Consider the following 15,486-nt stretch of genomic DNA (forward strand, 5'->3'; position numbering starts at 1 on the left):
TCTGCACCGTTGCAGTATTTTTAATCGTGTTAACACTTCACAGAAATAATTTGTAAATATAGACAACACTATACTAAGTGTAGTACTGATGACAGCATTCAGCTCTTCTTAGCTGCGCCATGGTTCGGCCTTGCAGCACTGATCCAGTAGGAGGCGTCAATGACAAAACATCAGCTACAATCAAACATGGCTGCAAAGTGAGACGAATGCTTGTCAAACCCACGGTTCAAATGACACGTATTCTAGCATAGTGTTGACTTTGTTTTCTTTTTAACACATTTTGAAATAAACTCCTCTGTCGCGATGTGGCGGCCAATCTACACAGTCTTTTTAAGAAGTCACACAAGCTGCAGAAGAAGCTTCGCCGCTGCTCTTCTGAATGTGTCGAGGCACAGGGCGAATGCTAACGTCTTTCACTTCAGCCATTCAGCTGGACTTTCTGCACGGACCTGCAAAGCACTTCAGTTCAGAAAACACGGAGACCCTTGTAAAGTCATCCAGTAAGCGTTTAAAAGCAATAACATAGATTTTACTCGTATTGATGAGAGTAATAGCGAGCTGTCAATGTTAATATATGGCTAGCTGCGTTAATTTAGGTACTTGTTCCATGGAAAACTCGGGTAAACTGCTGTTGGCAGCTGCTTATCGGGGATGATGCAGTTAACAATACGCATACTTGCCAAATATAACAGTTAATCGTTATAACTAAAATTATTGCGTTCTGGTAAAAGTGAAAAATATAGTTAATAACGACGAATACAATAAACCCCATATAGTACCTTTCTGATCTTCCTCGCTTTATTAATGGCGCAGTGAACTCATTACTGCCCCTGGTGGGAGGAGGCCGCGCTGGGAGTGTTAGTTTCTCCTCTTAGCGAGAACAAGGGGGTTACAGTGAGCCAGCTGCACGGTCGAAAACAAACTTCCTTAACTTTCACAAAGGTGAGATGAGATGGAAGAGTTTGTTTGTTTGTTTCAATTTTTAAATTTTCAAGCGTAACCTTTTGTTTTGAAACCAGTATGACGTTTTGGCAACTAGACAGAAATGGTATTTTAGTTGGAGCTGGAATTTACTGTGTAGGATGTGAGTGGGATCTGAGTGGAATTTCTTTGTGCTCGCCTGATGAAGGTCTGATCATTCATGAGCTGGAGGCAAGGGGTTTTTTTGACACCAGATTAATACATTTAGCAATTTAGGATTTTAGCAGATTTCTGTAGCAAGCAGTAATCGGATACACGTGATACTCAGACTAACTGGTGGAAGAGTATCATCATCCTCTGTTCAACACCTTTGTTGTATTTAGGAGCACAGTGTGTACACCCCAACTCAATTTGTTGTCAGTTTAAACTTCTAACTATCTATAAGAGCACACCTGTGCAATAGACTGTGGCTATTCACTGGCATGCCGTCCCCACAGAGCTTTGACCAAATTCTCTCTGTTCTCATTTCAGCATAAGCTGGTTAGTTTCACATCAGGGCACACATTTCTTAGTTTTGGGGGGATGGGCAGCTGTTTCATCTGACAATGTGATCAGACTGTTCCCAACTTTATAGAAAACAATATGTTTTGTCTGGTTGCCAGGTTGGAGGATGTAGATCTACCCCCTATAGGTGCAAATGATGTCCTGGTTAAAATGCTGGCAGCCCCAATCAACCCATCTGACATTAACATGATCCAAGGTTAGTTACAACGAGCAGAAGCAGTAGCCCAATTTATTAGCAGCTGTACTAACAAGAACATAAATTCATCAAATTGTTTATTTTTTGCAGATTATGAAGATCCTTTATCTAACACTGTTTTTGCAGGTACTTATGCAATCTTGCCCGACCTTCCAGCTGTTGCCGGCAATGAGGGGGTGGCACAGGTTGTAGAGGTGGGCAGCCAGGTGAAGTCCTTCAAAATAGGAGACTGGGTCATCCCAAGAGATGCTGGTCTAGGTATATTAGAGTTTGTGTTAGACGTCTACCTGTCAGAAGTGTCCCCCAAAATGAGTTCTGTACCTTTGTGTAAGCAGGGACATGGAGGACAGAGGCAGTTCTAGCAGAGAGCGATGTCATATCAGTACCGAATGACATTCCCTTGCTGTCTGCTGCCACATTGGGGGTGAACCCATGCACTGCCTTCAGGATGCTCTCTGACTTTGGAGATCTTAAACCAGGTAAACAGGTCCATGCAGGGGCATAACGGTTTATTTGATTACACATACACAGGTAGACATATAGTTTAATAATGCTCCGTTCAAACGTGAATGCAGGTTAAATGATCTTTTTAGTAACCAGACCGACGAAACCATCATACTCATTGTTTCAGAGTAATAATGTAATGTTATGTTTTTTTAACAACAATGAAATAAATGTAAGGCTACTGCCTTGCTTAGTTGTACAAGCTGAAATTTCGCATAGGAAGGAATCTGGCACCTTTAAAATTCCGTGAACATTAATTCTTAACCCAAAGGGAACAGCCAAAAGGAAAGAAACAAAGCACAAAATGAAAATCTAAATGGAGATTTGATGATGCAATATTCCTACATAATTAATTTTTCAAAGCATGCCCTGCTGTAGTTTTAACTGTTGTGTGACCATGTCTATCTATGTGTGGCCATTGCAGGTGATTCAGTGATCCAGAATGCAGCCAACAGTGGGGTTGGGCAGGCTGTCATACAGATTTCTGCTGCAAGGGGAATACAAACTATCAACATTGTCAGGGACAGGTTAGGTCACACTACGCTAACTTAAATGACACCGTTTTAGCTACATGCCTATACTTACCCTTCCGCTTTCTTCTTCGTTCCTTATTAATATAGTAAGCTATTTCAATAAATTGAGCAAATTCTTGTTCCCAGCCGCTGAGTCGGTTTATCAATCTGTCCATAAAGGGAACCTGATTGTGTGATAGTCAGGCCTTTTTGTTGATAGAGTGACAGAGTTTCTTTGTGTAATTAACTTCTTCATTTTTGTGCATCCCCTTTCAAAGGCCACAGTTCACACAGCTCAGCGACAGCCTAAAGGCCATCGGAGCAACTTATGTAATCAGAGAAGAGGCGCTGAGGCAGCCTGAGATTAAGGAACTGTTAAAGGTCTGTGAACCTGAAGGCAGCTTTAAAGATATGTGAAATTATGATCCTAACAGTGTATTGACACAATACCAATATAAATTATTTGTGTTTTTTACAGAATTGTCCAAAGCCTAAATTGGCATTAAATGGAGTCGGAGGAAAGAGTGCAACAGAAATACTTCGTCACCTACAGTACGAATACTGAATAATCTGTTAATGTGACGTAATATCCTGGCCCCGGAGAGCAACTGTGAGAAAGCTATGCATTACTATATGTTTTAATTATTCCAGGGTTGGAGGATCAATGGTGACATATGGAGGCATGGCCAAACAGCCAGTTACTGTACCTGTGGTAAGATGACACATGCAATGACCTATCAAATTTATAGAAACATTTCAACATTTTGGAAAACACTTTGGTTAATTTATCGCAAGATCGATGAGCAGATTGAAACCACTTTAATATTTACGTATATGCTAAATTTAAAGCTACACCCACCTGTTAGTAAGCTTGGCTTAGCATAATGCCTGGAAACTGTACAAACCCTTCAGAGATACTGGTATAACCTGAATCAGCCTAACAGGGTAGGCTAACAGGTTGCTGGTTTTATATTAATTATGTGGACATGAGACTCAGCGTGAAAGCAAACAAGTGTGGGGACAAAATGTAAAACTGTTGCTTTCATATTACATTTCACAGACATATGTTTTCTTAAACTTTCTCCAGAGTGCCCTTATTTTCAAAGATCTGAAAGTTCGTGGATTTTGGGTCACACAGTGGAAGAGAGATCATTCACATGGTGCGTTCAAACCTGTTTATTTACACAATAATAAAGTTACAAATTCCAAAATGAGTCTTTTTAACCATTTTTAACCATTAACAATTTCAACGTTTGTTTTTTTTTTTTTTTTTTTTTTAGATGAAAGGATATTTCGGTCCATGCTGGATGAACTGTGCTCACTCATCCAGCAGGGAAAGCTGACAGCCCCTACCTGTGCTGAGGTGGGACTCCAAGACTACAACAAAGCTCTGGACTCTGCTATGCAGCCCTTCATATCCACCAAACAGGTCCTCATCATGTGAACTGACTGCTGTCATTGTTTTAGCCATTTTGTATGAACTTGTGTGCTTGCAATATCTGTTCCTCAAGTACAATATGAAGTAACTAACTAATAAATGCAGCAGTTCCAAAGTCCTCCATCTGTAATTTTCTGTATTGGCAATTTGAGGGTTTACTGGCAGCAATCAAAAACTCATTAAATCTTTAAATAGTGATATGACATGATGATGAATGATATTGAAGGTTTATCTGTTATGTTTAGTTAGAGATTGCATTGCATCCTTGATTACAGTGACGTGCAATCAGTCAAACATAACTAAGGGAAATACAGATATTAATTAAAGGATTCTTTCATACCAAAAAAATTGATTTTTGGCTTTGTAAAGGAGACATAGTTCTCTTAGGACAGATTGGGACAGGGAAACATTTGACCAAATCTGGATTTCCCCTGGAATCTCACACTTTGATAGTATCTACATAATCCTCTTGAGCCACATAAATACCACATAGTTTTTCTATTTACTGAAGGAAACTAAATATTAAAGTAAAACCAATACACCAACGTAAAGAGGCTGTAGCAAAGATTGTTGAAGCCAAAGGTTGTTTTTTTTACCCTGCTTTATTGCATCTAGTGTGTTGATTCAGTTAATTATAGATCTTTTGGTTAACCCTCGATCTTGAAATGATGAAAACTTTTTCTATCCAATGCAGCTTATAAATAAGTTGTAAACATCATCTAGCATAGCTGACCATTACCAAATGAGCAACGCCAGACTTAAGGCTACAGAGAGGACCTGTAACAATCCTCCATAAATGGCAGCAGCTCCTTCCTTTTCCAAACAGTGTTCATACCTGTTAAAGTCCACCTCTCTGGCTGCACAAACTTGATCAACACGGCAGTCACTGTTGCACTCTGTCAGGTCGTAGCTGACAGAGTTTAACTCAAAGTACTTTTGCAGGTAGCATCGGTTATTAGCAATACGTTCTAGAACCTGATGCATCGAGGCGGGGGAGGCGTCTGTTACTCTGAAGCTTTCTGTGAGGCGATACTCCTTCTCCCAGTGACCTCGGGCGGCATTAGCGCGAGTCAGGTCGAGATAGTAGGTCACTATGTCCTGCAAGTGTTCAAACAAGTGGTTAAAAAACAGAAACCTGAACAATGAAAGTGTTAAAGAGCTGACTCTTTTTAAAGTTTTAATATGCTGTATGTTGAGGCTCTGGAAGATTCCCACACAATTGAATGTTCATTACAGAGTGGCTGTAACTTACTTTGACCACAAGTGTTTGGGTGTCATATTCAAAGACACGAATACCAGGGTTGTTTGCTCCATCCTCAACTCCAGGAAGTGTTGTTTTCCATGGTGTTACCCCAGGGCTAATGAACATAACACTGATAGGAGAGCCTATAAACACAGATGGGAATCTGTACTGATTTTCCTAAAACGTTTCTGTTTATGTATTCTGTTTACTAGAGTAATGCAGCATTTTTATATGAAAGGCAGTTAATAAATTATATTTATATATTATAAGTACAAATTGAGCAAAATTAATAACAGTCAGTCATCACCGATTCAAAACATAGACAGTTTGGCACAGTAGTATAATATTCATTTGACTTTACCCTCTGAGTTGTAAAACATGCGGAAGCTGTCTGTATGGTGATGGCCAAAGAACTGCCCAAGTAGGACAGAATGATGCTTCCTTATTAACTCCAAGTATCGCTGGTTAAACTTTGAAGTGAACCATGGCTTATTTCTCTTCTTTTCAAAGACGCCTGGGGGAACATGCCCAATGATGTACACCTGGGAGAGAAACCACTTATTTATTTTCACATTTAAGGTCAACATCAATCTTTTCCATGAGATCCGGTAATTAGCCAAATAGTAGGCCTAAAACAAATGTCTTATTGGTTTAACCCCTGCTGCAAGACACAGATAAGATGCTTTGCCTTCTCCTTGTTGGTGGCCGCCTCTGTAAGAACCTGATCTGCCCAACTAAACTGGTCGGCTGGATCATCCATGTCCACGGTAAGTTTGTTTTGGTCATAGTAGAGGTTAGTGTTTAGGACCAGCACTCTGAAACCTGTTTGATTCAGCAGCTTTTCTGTGTAATATCCACCTATCCAAAAGGAACATTGCAGAATAAGTATGACACAAATATGTTTACTTTCAAATGTATACACTGTATGCACAATTTTGGTACCATGCTTTATGCCAAAGTATTTTTAAGAAAAACAATTGTGCATGTTTGCATGTACCAGATGAGCCTCTGTTTACCCTTTTTAAAGGTTCCTTGGGATGTTAGATCCAACCAGTCCTGCCACAGTTCTGCTGTTTGGGCATAGATGTAATTGGGACCTGCAGGAAGCTGGCTCTTAGGGTGGTAATCATGGTTGCCCAGGGCAGAGTACACTTTAGTGTCTGAGGAAGGGAGAAATGGAAACTTTATCGGCTACATGTGAATCAATCAATACCAAAACATTAAAGTAAAAAGTAAAATTTGATTTCAACTGTATAAACACACTCACTTGGAAAGACCTCTTGAATAATGTGAGTGAGGTTGCTTATAATGTGGAGCACTGCCGTCTCCCCAAGTTCTTCATTGGATACATGTGGTGTGTCATCTCTGAGAATAGAAACACTAGCTTTAGGATTGAATGCTCTTAGAGGCGGTATCTCTCGGGCTCCACAGGGCACAGTCCAGTATAATAGAAATATAATTTACACTGGAGACCCAAGACCAATCCTCTATGCACACTATTTTCTAAAATACATAAATAAGGTGATTCATTTCCCCGGGCATGTACTTAACACAAGCCAGCTAGATGCGGTAGCCTACATACCCTGTCCATACAATAAAGTCAGGGTTTGGTAGAATTTCCTTCATGGCGTACACAGAGGAGTTGATAAGATGCCAAGGTGAGTCACAAGCATAGTCTCCAAAATCCCCCGCATTGGCTGCAGGTCGTTTACCACTTGATGCGCACACCAACTCAGGGGTATTGGTCGGTTTGTATGTTGGGTCCCAGTGCAGATCCGTGATATGCCAAAAGTTTCCTGGAATAAAAACGATGCGTAATTGCGCCGTCGAATGTGCCCCTGCTCTGAGAGCAGAGTATGTGGAGAAACAGTGATTTTTAAGAATTTGTATTATTGTCTTACCTGACAGTGCAGGAAGCTCTCTGAAAAACAGAGATGATAGGAGCAGCTTTAGCACTGGGAACATGTTTAACAGTGTCAGGGAAAAGAAAAATATCCGCCGAAATAAGGTCCAGGTTTTTAGAGGTTAGTGTGCTGGAGCAAGATAAGAGAAAGCTACATGCGACGCGTCTTTTGGCCGAAGGTTGTACTCTGCAAGAGTGAGGTTATATATGGTTCCCTGGCTGTATTGATCAAATTTCAAACATTAACCTTACCATAAAATAAATAAATACATTTACAGCCTTCCCTAGATAGTCTCACAACCTATTATGAATCCAAAGTCCAAACGTCGGAATTCAAAGGAGTGGAACCCGCTATAGCGACTGACTTTTGGCAGCATACCCACACACATGCCGTAGTGTAAAATTGAAGACCATTAGGGTAATAAATAAGGGTGTAAAATATCTGTGGTTTACAGATCACAAATGACCGTGTGTGTTTTCTTTAGTAGTCGTGTTAATGTATGATACATTATAAACATTTCAAGTGCGTGCAATTGCGTAAACTGCATCCATGGTAGCTTTAACTTCTCACAAACCACATTGTGATTTGCAAACTTTTTCCTGGAGCGAAAATATTTAAATTGTTACTGGAAGTATGTATTTTTCTAAGGCGGCGATTTGCATTCACCAAAGAAAAAAAAACGAGTTCCGTATCACGTATTTACGAGTCATGTTTCTCGTAATCACAAGATGTGGGAATTAGCCATCTCGGAAATATGAGAACGTTTCAGAACCTGCCTTAGATCAGGTCATAAATTTAATTATGTCTTCAGTATCACAATAGTTCTGTGATAGTGTTCAATACTACAAAAACTCTAGAGTAAAAGCGAACTGGGACTCCTGAACTCGGGGCTTTTAGCTTTTCTATATGTCAACAAATAGGCTTATACTATAAAGCGAGATTCAATTTGTAGCCGACCGTCCAACTCTTCGTATGAATTGCGATACTTCCTGTTTCCTGTAGAAGTTGGTCACGCGAGTCAAGTATTTAACGTTTAATGTGGTCTGGATCTGTAGAAATTAGGAAACATTGAATGGTAAAAGTATTCACTCGTGAGAACAGAAACGGGAAGTGTTATGTTGCCATAGATACAGCATTGTGGGCTTCAACTACACGGATCTCGTAATTAAGAGAAACATAACTCGTAAATACGAGAGCAGATCCGTAGTTTTCTTTGGTGAATTTTATTTCCTTACAGCCACAATAAGATGTTAATGTCAGGTGACAAATATTTAGATATTTTAGTATCCTAAAAGTGTTACATCATAAGTATAGTTTGCCTATACACAGTAGCTACCACGGCTGGTGCGGTGGAGTAGATATAATATTTCCGACAGGACCATGAAGGCAGCACTGCCTCTGTTCGCTGCCCAAAAGCTATTGCTCTAAAACTTTTCCCTGAACAGTATCGTTCAGGCACCACTTTATCTGAGAGCGTGGATCACCCATAGCTATCTTTACACAGCGTACTGCCCTGTGAAAATACTACATGTGCGGTTGGACTAGTTGCTTAAAGTGAGGCCGTGCAATCATGTCGTTGATAGTGATAACGAAAGAGAATCGACTGTCGAGCCTGGCAGGCTGAAATCAGGGCTTCTCTCCTTCAAGACAACATCCGTTGGGTCATAAGTTTCGCGGGAGTTCTGTTAGGCGCACGCGCATCAACTGCATTGAGTTTAGCGCGCGGGACGGAACAACGAACCGTCTTGAGTGCACTCGTTTCTGCTCTGCAGCGTCAATAACAGTTCATATTTTATTCTATTAACAAAGTGTTAATATGTGGAATCAGGGTGAGTTCTATGTCTACACGGTTCTTAAAGTTGTCAGGTCTCCTTGTTAACGCCGCCTGGCTGCGGCTAATGTTAGCTTGAATACTGAAGTGCTTGTTGTTGTGTCTTGGAAGTTAGCAGAATTGCTAGCGTTAAATGGGGAGCATGAAAAGACAGTGTCTCATTGACCCCGTTTTCTCTGTCTTTTTGTCTCTCACAGGTGGGTACAGTGAATCTAGTATGGTGGGAGGTTACACGCAGTCTCCAGGGGGCTTTGCATCACCGTCCTTCTCGCAGGGAGGAGAGAAAAAAGCGGTCTGTACTGAAGTCGAAGTTCCACTACAGCTTTATTATTCACAGGAAAGCGTTTTAAAGCGATACAGCTGTGTTGAGCAATCAACCCCCACCACAACACGTGTGCACCGTTATTTTATTTCTCAGTTTCCCCCTTTTTTCACCCCTTTTATTTCCACGTATAGATACACAAACCAGATAGTTGATAACAGTGTTGCACAATAGTAAACGTGCTAAATATTTCCTAGTTCTTCAAAGTCTTAAAAAAACACCAGGTTCAGTTTGATCACAAAGTACATGCAACTTTTTTAAAGTGCCTCAAATTAAGTTACAAAGTGAATATATTGAATATTTTTTATACTTTGTGCTGAACTCAATAAAATTAGTTATCATTTAGAAAGTTATAGTTTAGGAAGCTTATGCCCTCATAAGTGATTATTTTTACAAGAATTAAATATGTGTCTCTATGAGTGTTGAATGTGATATGTCAATAAATGAATACACCTGACAACCTATTATAGGTGTTGGTGAGTATTCTCTATAATTTGGTAAACCCTTTACCTATTTGTTTTTCAGAGAACCCGTGCCACACAGATAATCCCCTGCACAGTGTCTCAGTTAATGTCTGCTTCCCAGGCCGATGAGGCTTTCAAAGTAGGAGATGTGGAAGTTGCCCAGGTAAACTTAAGCAAAGTAGGGACTCAAAGATTGCATTTCTTGCTTTCCATCTGTTTGTTATACTCTGTAATAGGTGAGGATGCAAAACTCTGCTTAATGCTTAAACTCTTAGGCAATTGCTGTGTTAACTTACTCTACAAAACTAACCTGCTCAGTATTATACATTGTGGATTCATTCTAAACTTAAATTAAAATTTGTACCTCGTCACTTTTTTTAACACTGACTGTCACATTATACATTACTGAATTTGTATAACGTTTTTGTTACAGAGGCAGTCATCTATCAGGTTGTAATTGGTTGCAAAATTCCTGTCTTAGTTGTTATATCATATTGGAAATATGCAGCTGAATTTAAGTTCCTGTAACTGTATTAAATCTACATTACAGTATGAAGAAAAACAAATAACAAAATATTTAATGCACATTTAGCTATTAAACAATTTCTCAAAATTTATATATATATATATATATATATATATATACACACACATACATACACACACACACATAATGTTTTTTTTATTTTATTCCTAAACCAGTGCGTTTTAGTCTTAACTTTTACCTGCCATGTTTACTGGGCTGCTGTTTTCTGTCACTATAAAGTTAAAACCTATGTACCAGGCTCCCAAAATAGGTGGAGGGGAATCAGGTTCCTCTTCTGCTGCATGTATACTGAATTTCCAGTACCCCGGTTACTTAAGTATATGTAAACTCCATTCTCCAATTACCTGAGAAAACCGATTGTCAGAGTACCCCAGTTACTTAAGTGCTTGTAAACGCAATCAATGATGCAGTCAATTCAGAGGTAGTGAGGTGTCTGTTTTTCAAGGAGGACACTTGTCTTCTGTTCTAATTTGATCCAGGTGCAGCATGTCTACAGACCATTGTGTATACCTTTTTTCTAAGAAATCTTTAATTTCTTAATCTTATACAAAATACCCCTCCTTTGTCATGACAAATTTAAGCTGGTGACTTCTAAGGAAAGCTGTTTTTGTTTGGCCACCTTCATGTTCTAATTTACACTGAGAATGAAAGGTCAATAACTGGAGGAAGAGCCAAATATAAACTCATTGTTGGTTTACTGGACACGCATGGCTTTCTTATTTTAATACAACATGTGGGAGGGCATGCTTGATCAATTTAAGAGAATCTGCACTTGAATTTCTGCAGAAACAAATTGTTGGAAAGCATTCAAGTTTACCATTTGCTACCTCTCAGTGTTAGTTTGTAGTTTTAGATGTTTTACCTCCTGATTCAATTGCTGCAGATGAATGCCAAGCACGTTTTCTGTGTTTTGGAATGTTTTATTTTATTGTTTTTACATTTATTTTCATTTCAATCAACAGAATGCCCCAGATTTGTCAGGTAGTTATTGCTGAAAGTAAAGTTTAACATACACATTTATTTACCAATATTCTGTGTTTAAATACATCACAAAATAAAAACCAACTCAAGCAATAGTAATAAACAGTAGGTTGTTACACACTGACATAAACAATATCTTCTGTTTGATAGGTTACCATTGTCGGAGTCATCAGGAGTACAGATAAATCCATGACCAATATCCAGTACAAGGTTGACGACATGACAGGTGCACCCATGGATGTGAAACAGTGGGTAGACACAGAGGTCAGTGGGAGTCATTGTACTGTTGTGCACAATTTAAACATTTGCAATTGTCTCTAATGTTGCTCAGTGGTGCAAGAAGAACAAATGTGTTTGGGAAGTAAATTTGATTGCTAAAACCCACTATCTAGAGAGCCATGTTGATGTTGGTTTCCTGCTCAACCTAACTTCTTCAAAAATGTAAAGGATGCTTTATTTTCAGATGTGTGGTCATTTGATTAGTATGTAGTGTAAGTTTATAACTTCTGTAACTGTATTATCAACCCTTGGGAGTTATGCTCCACAGACAATATACAGTCACAACTATAACATTAAATACATACCAGAGAAGTATATTTTTTCAAATAATAAATATTCTATCCTGAATTTAAAAAAAAAAAATCAAATCAAATGTCTGAAATAAGATGCAATAAAAATAAACTGCTAAGGCATTTATCTCTTACTTTTTGTTACAAGTAAATAAAAAAACAAAACAAAAAACAACTAGCTCAACATGAACATTCAGTTTAGCTGGTGCCGACGGTTTTAGGATATTACCTAAGTCAAGCACCTCAGCAATGTTATGTGTTTTAATTTGTTTAGGACCCCAGTGTAGACAGCACTGTCCTGCCTCCTGGCACATATGTCAAAGTCTCAGGGAATCTACGCTCCTTTCAGGTGAGTTGACTGAGTTTAGGAAACCTTCTCCATAGCAGCAGAAAATAGCAACTTGGCTTCAGTTTGTCATGACATGACCATGTGGAAGATGCAAGCTTGTTTCATAAGCAGCTGAATTTAAACAGTTTGACAATTTGGAAGATACAATTTGTACATGCATTCATATACTTTATAAGTATATTTTTGTATAACTATATTTATATAAATATATTTTGTATATTTTATTCAATTTCACCTCTGTTCCATTTAAGGCCATACACTTCTGACTGACACTGGTGTGATAGCTCCCTGAGCAACCCCCTGCTCTTCTCATGTCAATTAAGCTGTTTTAAAAATGACTGAAGGTGTTTGTGTTTGTCTTCAGAACCACAGATCTCTTGTGGCATTCAGCATCAGGCCACTGGAGGACATGAATGAAATCACATCACATATGCTGGAGGTTGTCCAAGCACACATAGTGCTCAACAAATCTCAGACTATGGTGAGAACATTGAAAATTAAACCTTAACAGCCTTTTTGTTGGTTTACTATGTAGTAAGTCTTGTAATAAGTGTCAATGAATATTAATAACACTGAATAACTGAATCATGTCAACGTGAATTTTTCTGTAATGACCATGATTTTCAAAGATACTGATAGGCTCACAAAATACATAGTGTAGTAAATTTGTTATTCAATTTTTGGCATAAAGGAACAGTGGCAAATTTACTAATCTCACGTTTTTCAGTATTTATGTTTGGGTAAGTCTTTTGTGCTCTTACCATAAAACATATTAATCCAGTTTAATTATTCTTCTGTTTTAGTCCAAGGCTGGAGGAGGAATGAGTAGTAACGTCATGGCCATATTGCAGCCAGGCATGGGGAGCATGGGAGGAGGCTATGCTGGCGCTAACGACATGACTAACAATGGGTTAAGTGCAAACCAGAATCAGGTAAGATAAAATGACAGATTAAATATTAGATTTTAAATAATGCTACATTTCAGTTATTCTTCTTTATATGGAAGTCAGGACTTAAACTCATAAGAATTAATATTATTGCCAAGCAAAAGGAGTTTAACATGCACTGTGAGCATAATGTGATATATCAAGTTGCGTCTAAATAAATACTCAGTCTCATACTTCCTTGTGCAAAACTAGAAGCTATAAATGCATGAAACTGTCACTTATAAAATACTTTTGGTATTCACAGAGAATATTTTGACAGTGCTTAGATTCGGTTTCATGTTTTTTAGCTTGACATTGTGTGTAATGTTTTTAATGGTTTGTTTCTAAAGGTACTAAGTTTGATAAGAAGCTGCCCAGACCAGCAGGGCATCAGCATTCAAGACCTAAAGCATAGACTCAGTGGCATGAGTCTGGCTGTCATCAAGTAAGAGAGCTCTGCTCTAAATGTCTGTAAATGTAATAAAAAACAATTATTTTGGCAGATATGGTATTATAGCTCTAGAAAAACCTAAGTTTAAAGAAAAAGGAACAGGATTAAAGGTATTATCAGTTGACTTTCTTTATTGTATTGTATATATGATTTGCATGTTGTCTAATGGAAGTTTTTGGTTGTCTCATCTTAAAAACCAACAGAAACTTGGTCCATATGATGTTAAATTAGTAATTTAATTAATTAAAATGTTTATTTATTTTTACGCATAACCACTGTTGGTTCAAGGCAGCCGGATTACTAGTGGATGTGTGGTGTGTTTTTTTTAAGGGTACATTGTCACACCATGGTGCTGCTTTATCTTTAACTGTTTATCTTAAAAATAGTCAAACCTGAATTGCTAACACTTCAGTATAGAATGACCTAGCTTGCTCAGCAATGTTATGTTACATTCCCACGCACTTTATATTAATTGTCAATCTGCTTTCAACAATAAGAACAATTTTGCCTGACTAAAGATTAATGGGGGCGCGTGTGGGGTTGTCTACAACTTTTTTTTAATTGTATTTGTGCTCTGCTTTTGTTGATTTGTTTGTTTCTTTAGTATCCAAGAACAACAGCTAAACTTTATATTTTTATCCTAAGCAAATGTATCTTATGCATCTTATTTGTTTTGGGATTTTAATTTCTGTAATTATAAGGTTTTATAAGCTTTTTTTTTGTTTTGTGCATATGAAGTGCATCTTCTAACATCAAAATATGAGTAATCGCATAGAATGATTAAATTTATCAGTGAAGCCAGCCAAAATAAGCGTAAGACTTTTATTACTTTTTTGTAAAAACTACCAATAATATTTTCTTTCTGCTTAAACAGGCAAGCAGTGGAATTCCTGAGCAATGAAGGGCACATTTTTTCCACCATTGATGAAGACCACTACAAATCAACTGACAATGATGACTAGATGCCTACACCTTCTAACAGTAGCCCCGGTGGTGTTGCTTATTACAATTTATTCTGATATTAGTCAGTATCTGTAACTGAATGCTATAAACTAAATAACAACCTTTTTATACCTCTTCAGTGTCTCAGAACTGTGTCAGATCCAGAGAGCACTTATCTGATAAGGTACTGTTGTTGGTATTAGGTAAAGAACATGTGGTTAAATGTTTAGTGAGACCTTTGTGTTACACATCTTTTGACCCTGAGGTTGCTTCTACTATTTTCCATGCAATTGTTGAATAATACATTATTAGCAGTGATACTATTTTTCTGTATTTCTCTGCAGTCCATTGTAAAGAGGTTTGAAATTTTAAAGATTTTGGGGGGGGGGTACTCAGTTTTTTGTCTGTTATGTTTGGCAGAATTAAAATTATTACGAAATACAGTTTGGTTATCTACATCAGGATTGTTTGTGTTTGTTTTAATTTTTGTATTGTTTTTAACAAAATATCTTAATATAGTCTCTATACTTCACTTTTACACATTTTGTTGCATTAAAACTTTTTTCAAATAACTGTCCACGCACAGCGCTATGATAATGAGGTTAAATATTTAAATACAGACCATAATTTACATGTGTATTCATCCCCTTAGGTGTGAGACCACAAACAAATTTTGCATGTTGTAAAGTTGACGTTTGTCTTTACTTGAGTGAATGCACCTGTGATAAATTTAGCTGACTGAGGGTGATGCAGACATACAGAGTGATACATCCATTTAAAGCTCACCAGATGTAACAATAAAGAATTAACAAACAGGCGTCA

General features: G+C 38.0%; 3 protein-coding genes across 10 annotated transcripts; 2 read left to right on the forward strand and 1 right to left on the reverse strand.

The window, feature by feature from the left end:
- Positions 1-167: 167 nt before the first annotated feature.
- On the forward strand, positions 168-4,253 carry mecr (mitochondrial trans-2-enoyl-CoA reductase). Of its 8 annotated transcripts, none has more exons than XM_067510556.1 (10): positions 168-500; positions 1,584-1,681; positions 1,772-1,939; positions 2,014-2,160; positions 2,610-2,712; positions 2,976-3,078; positions 3,176-3,249; positions 3,349-3,409; positions 3,758-3,857; positions 3,978-4,253. In XM_067510556.1, the coding sequence occupies exons 1-10, from the start codon at positions 304-306 to the stop codon at positions 4,139-4,141; spliced, it is 1,215 nt and encodes a 404-aa protein (XP_067366657.1). In that variant the 5' UTR covers positions 168-303; the 3' UTR covers positions 4,142-4,253. The 8 variants fall into 8 exon arrangements, with proteins under 8 accessions (XP_067366657.1, XP_067366659.1, XP_067366658.1 ...); XM_067510558.1 differs by having other exon boundaries at positions 3,785-3,857; XM_067510557.1 differs by having other exon boundaries at positions 2,017-2,160.
- smpdl3b (sphingomyelin phosphodiesterase acid like 3B) lies at positions 4,113-7,676 on the reverse strand. Its single transcript, XM_067510554.1, has 8 exons — positions 7,280-7,676; positions 6,961-7,174; positions 6,646-6,743; positions 6,395-6,538; positions 6,067-6,236; positions 5,740-5,920; positions 5,388-5,521; positions 4,113-5,233 (listed from the first exon to the last, which is right to left on the reverse strand). The coding sequence occupies exons 1-8, from the start codon at positions 7,341-7,343 to the stop codon at positions 4,871-4,873; spliced, it is 1,368 nt and encodes a 455-aa protein (XP_067366655.1). The 5' UTR covers positions 7,344-7,676; the 3' UTR covers positions 4,113-4,870.
- Positions 7,677-8,953: 1,277 nt separating this feature from the next.
- rpa2 (replication protein A2) lies at positions 8,954-15,479 on the forward strand. Its single transcript, XM_067510564.1, has 9 exons — positions 8,954-9,111; positions 9,311-9,405; positions 9,961-10,062; positions 11,578-11,691; positions 12,271-12,345; positions 12,710-12,826; positions 13,149-13,277; positions 13,622-13,716; positions 14,597-15,479. The coding sequence occupies exons 1-9, from the start codon at positions 9,099-9,101 to the stop codon at positions 14,682-14,684; spliced, it is 828 nt and encodes a 275-aa protein (XP_067366665.1). The 5' UTR covers positions 8,954-9,098; the 3' UTR covers positions 14,685-15,479.
- The last annotated feature ends 7 nt before the right edge of the window (positions 15,480-15,486 follow it).

This window comes from Channa argus, chromosome 7 (genome assembly GCF_033026475.1).
Source record: "Channa argus isolate prfri chromosome 7, Channa argus male v1.0, whole genome shotgun sequence".
NCBI classification, from domain to species: domain Eukaryota; kingdom Metazoa; phylum Chordata; class Actinopteri; order Anabantiformes; family Channidae; genus Channa; species Channa argus.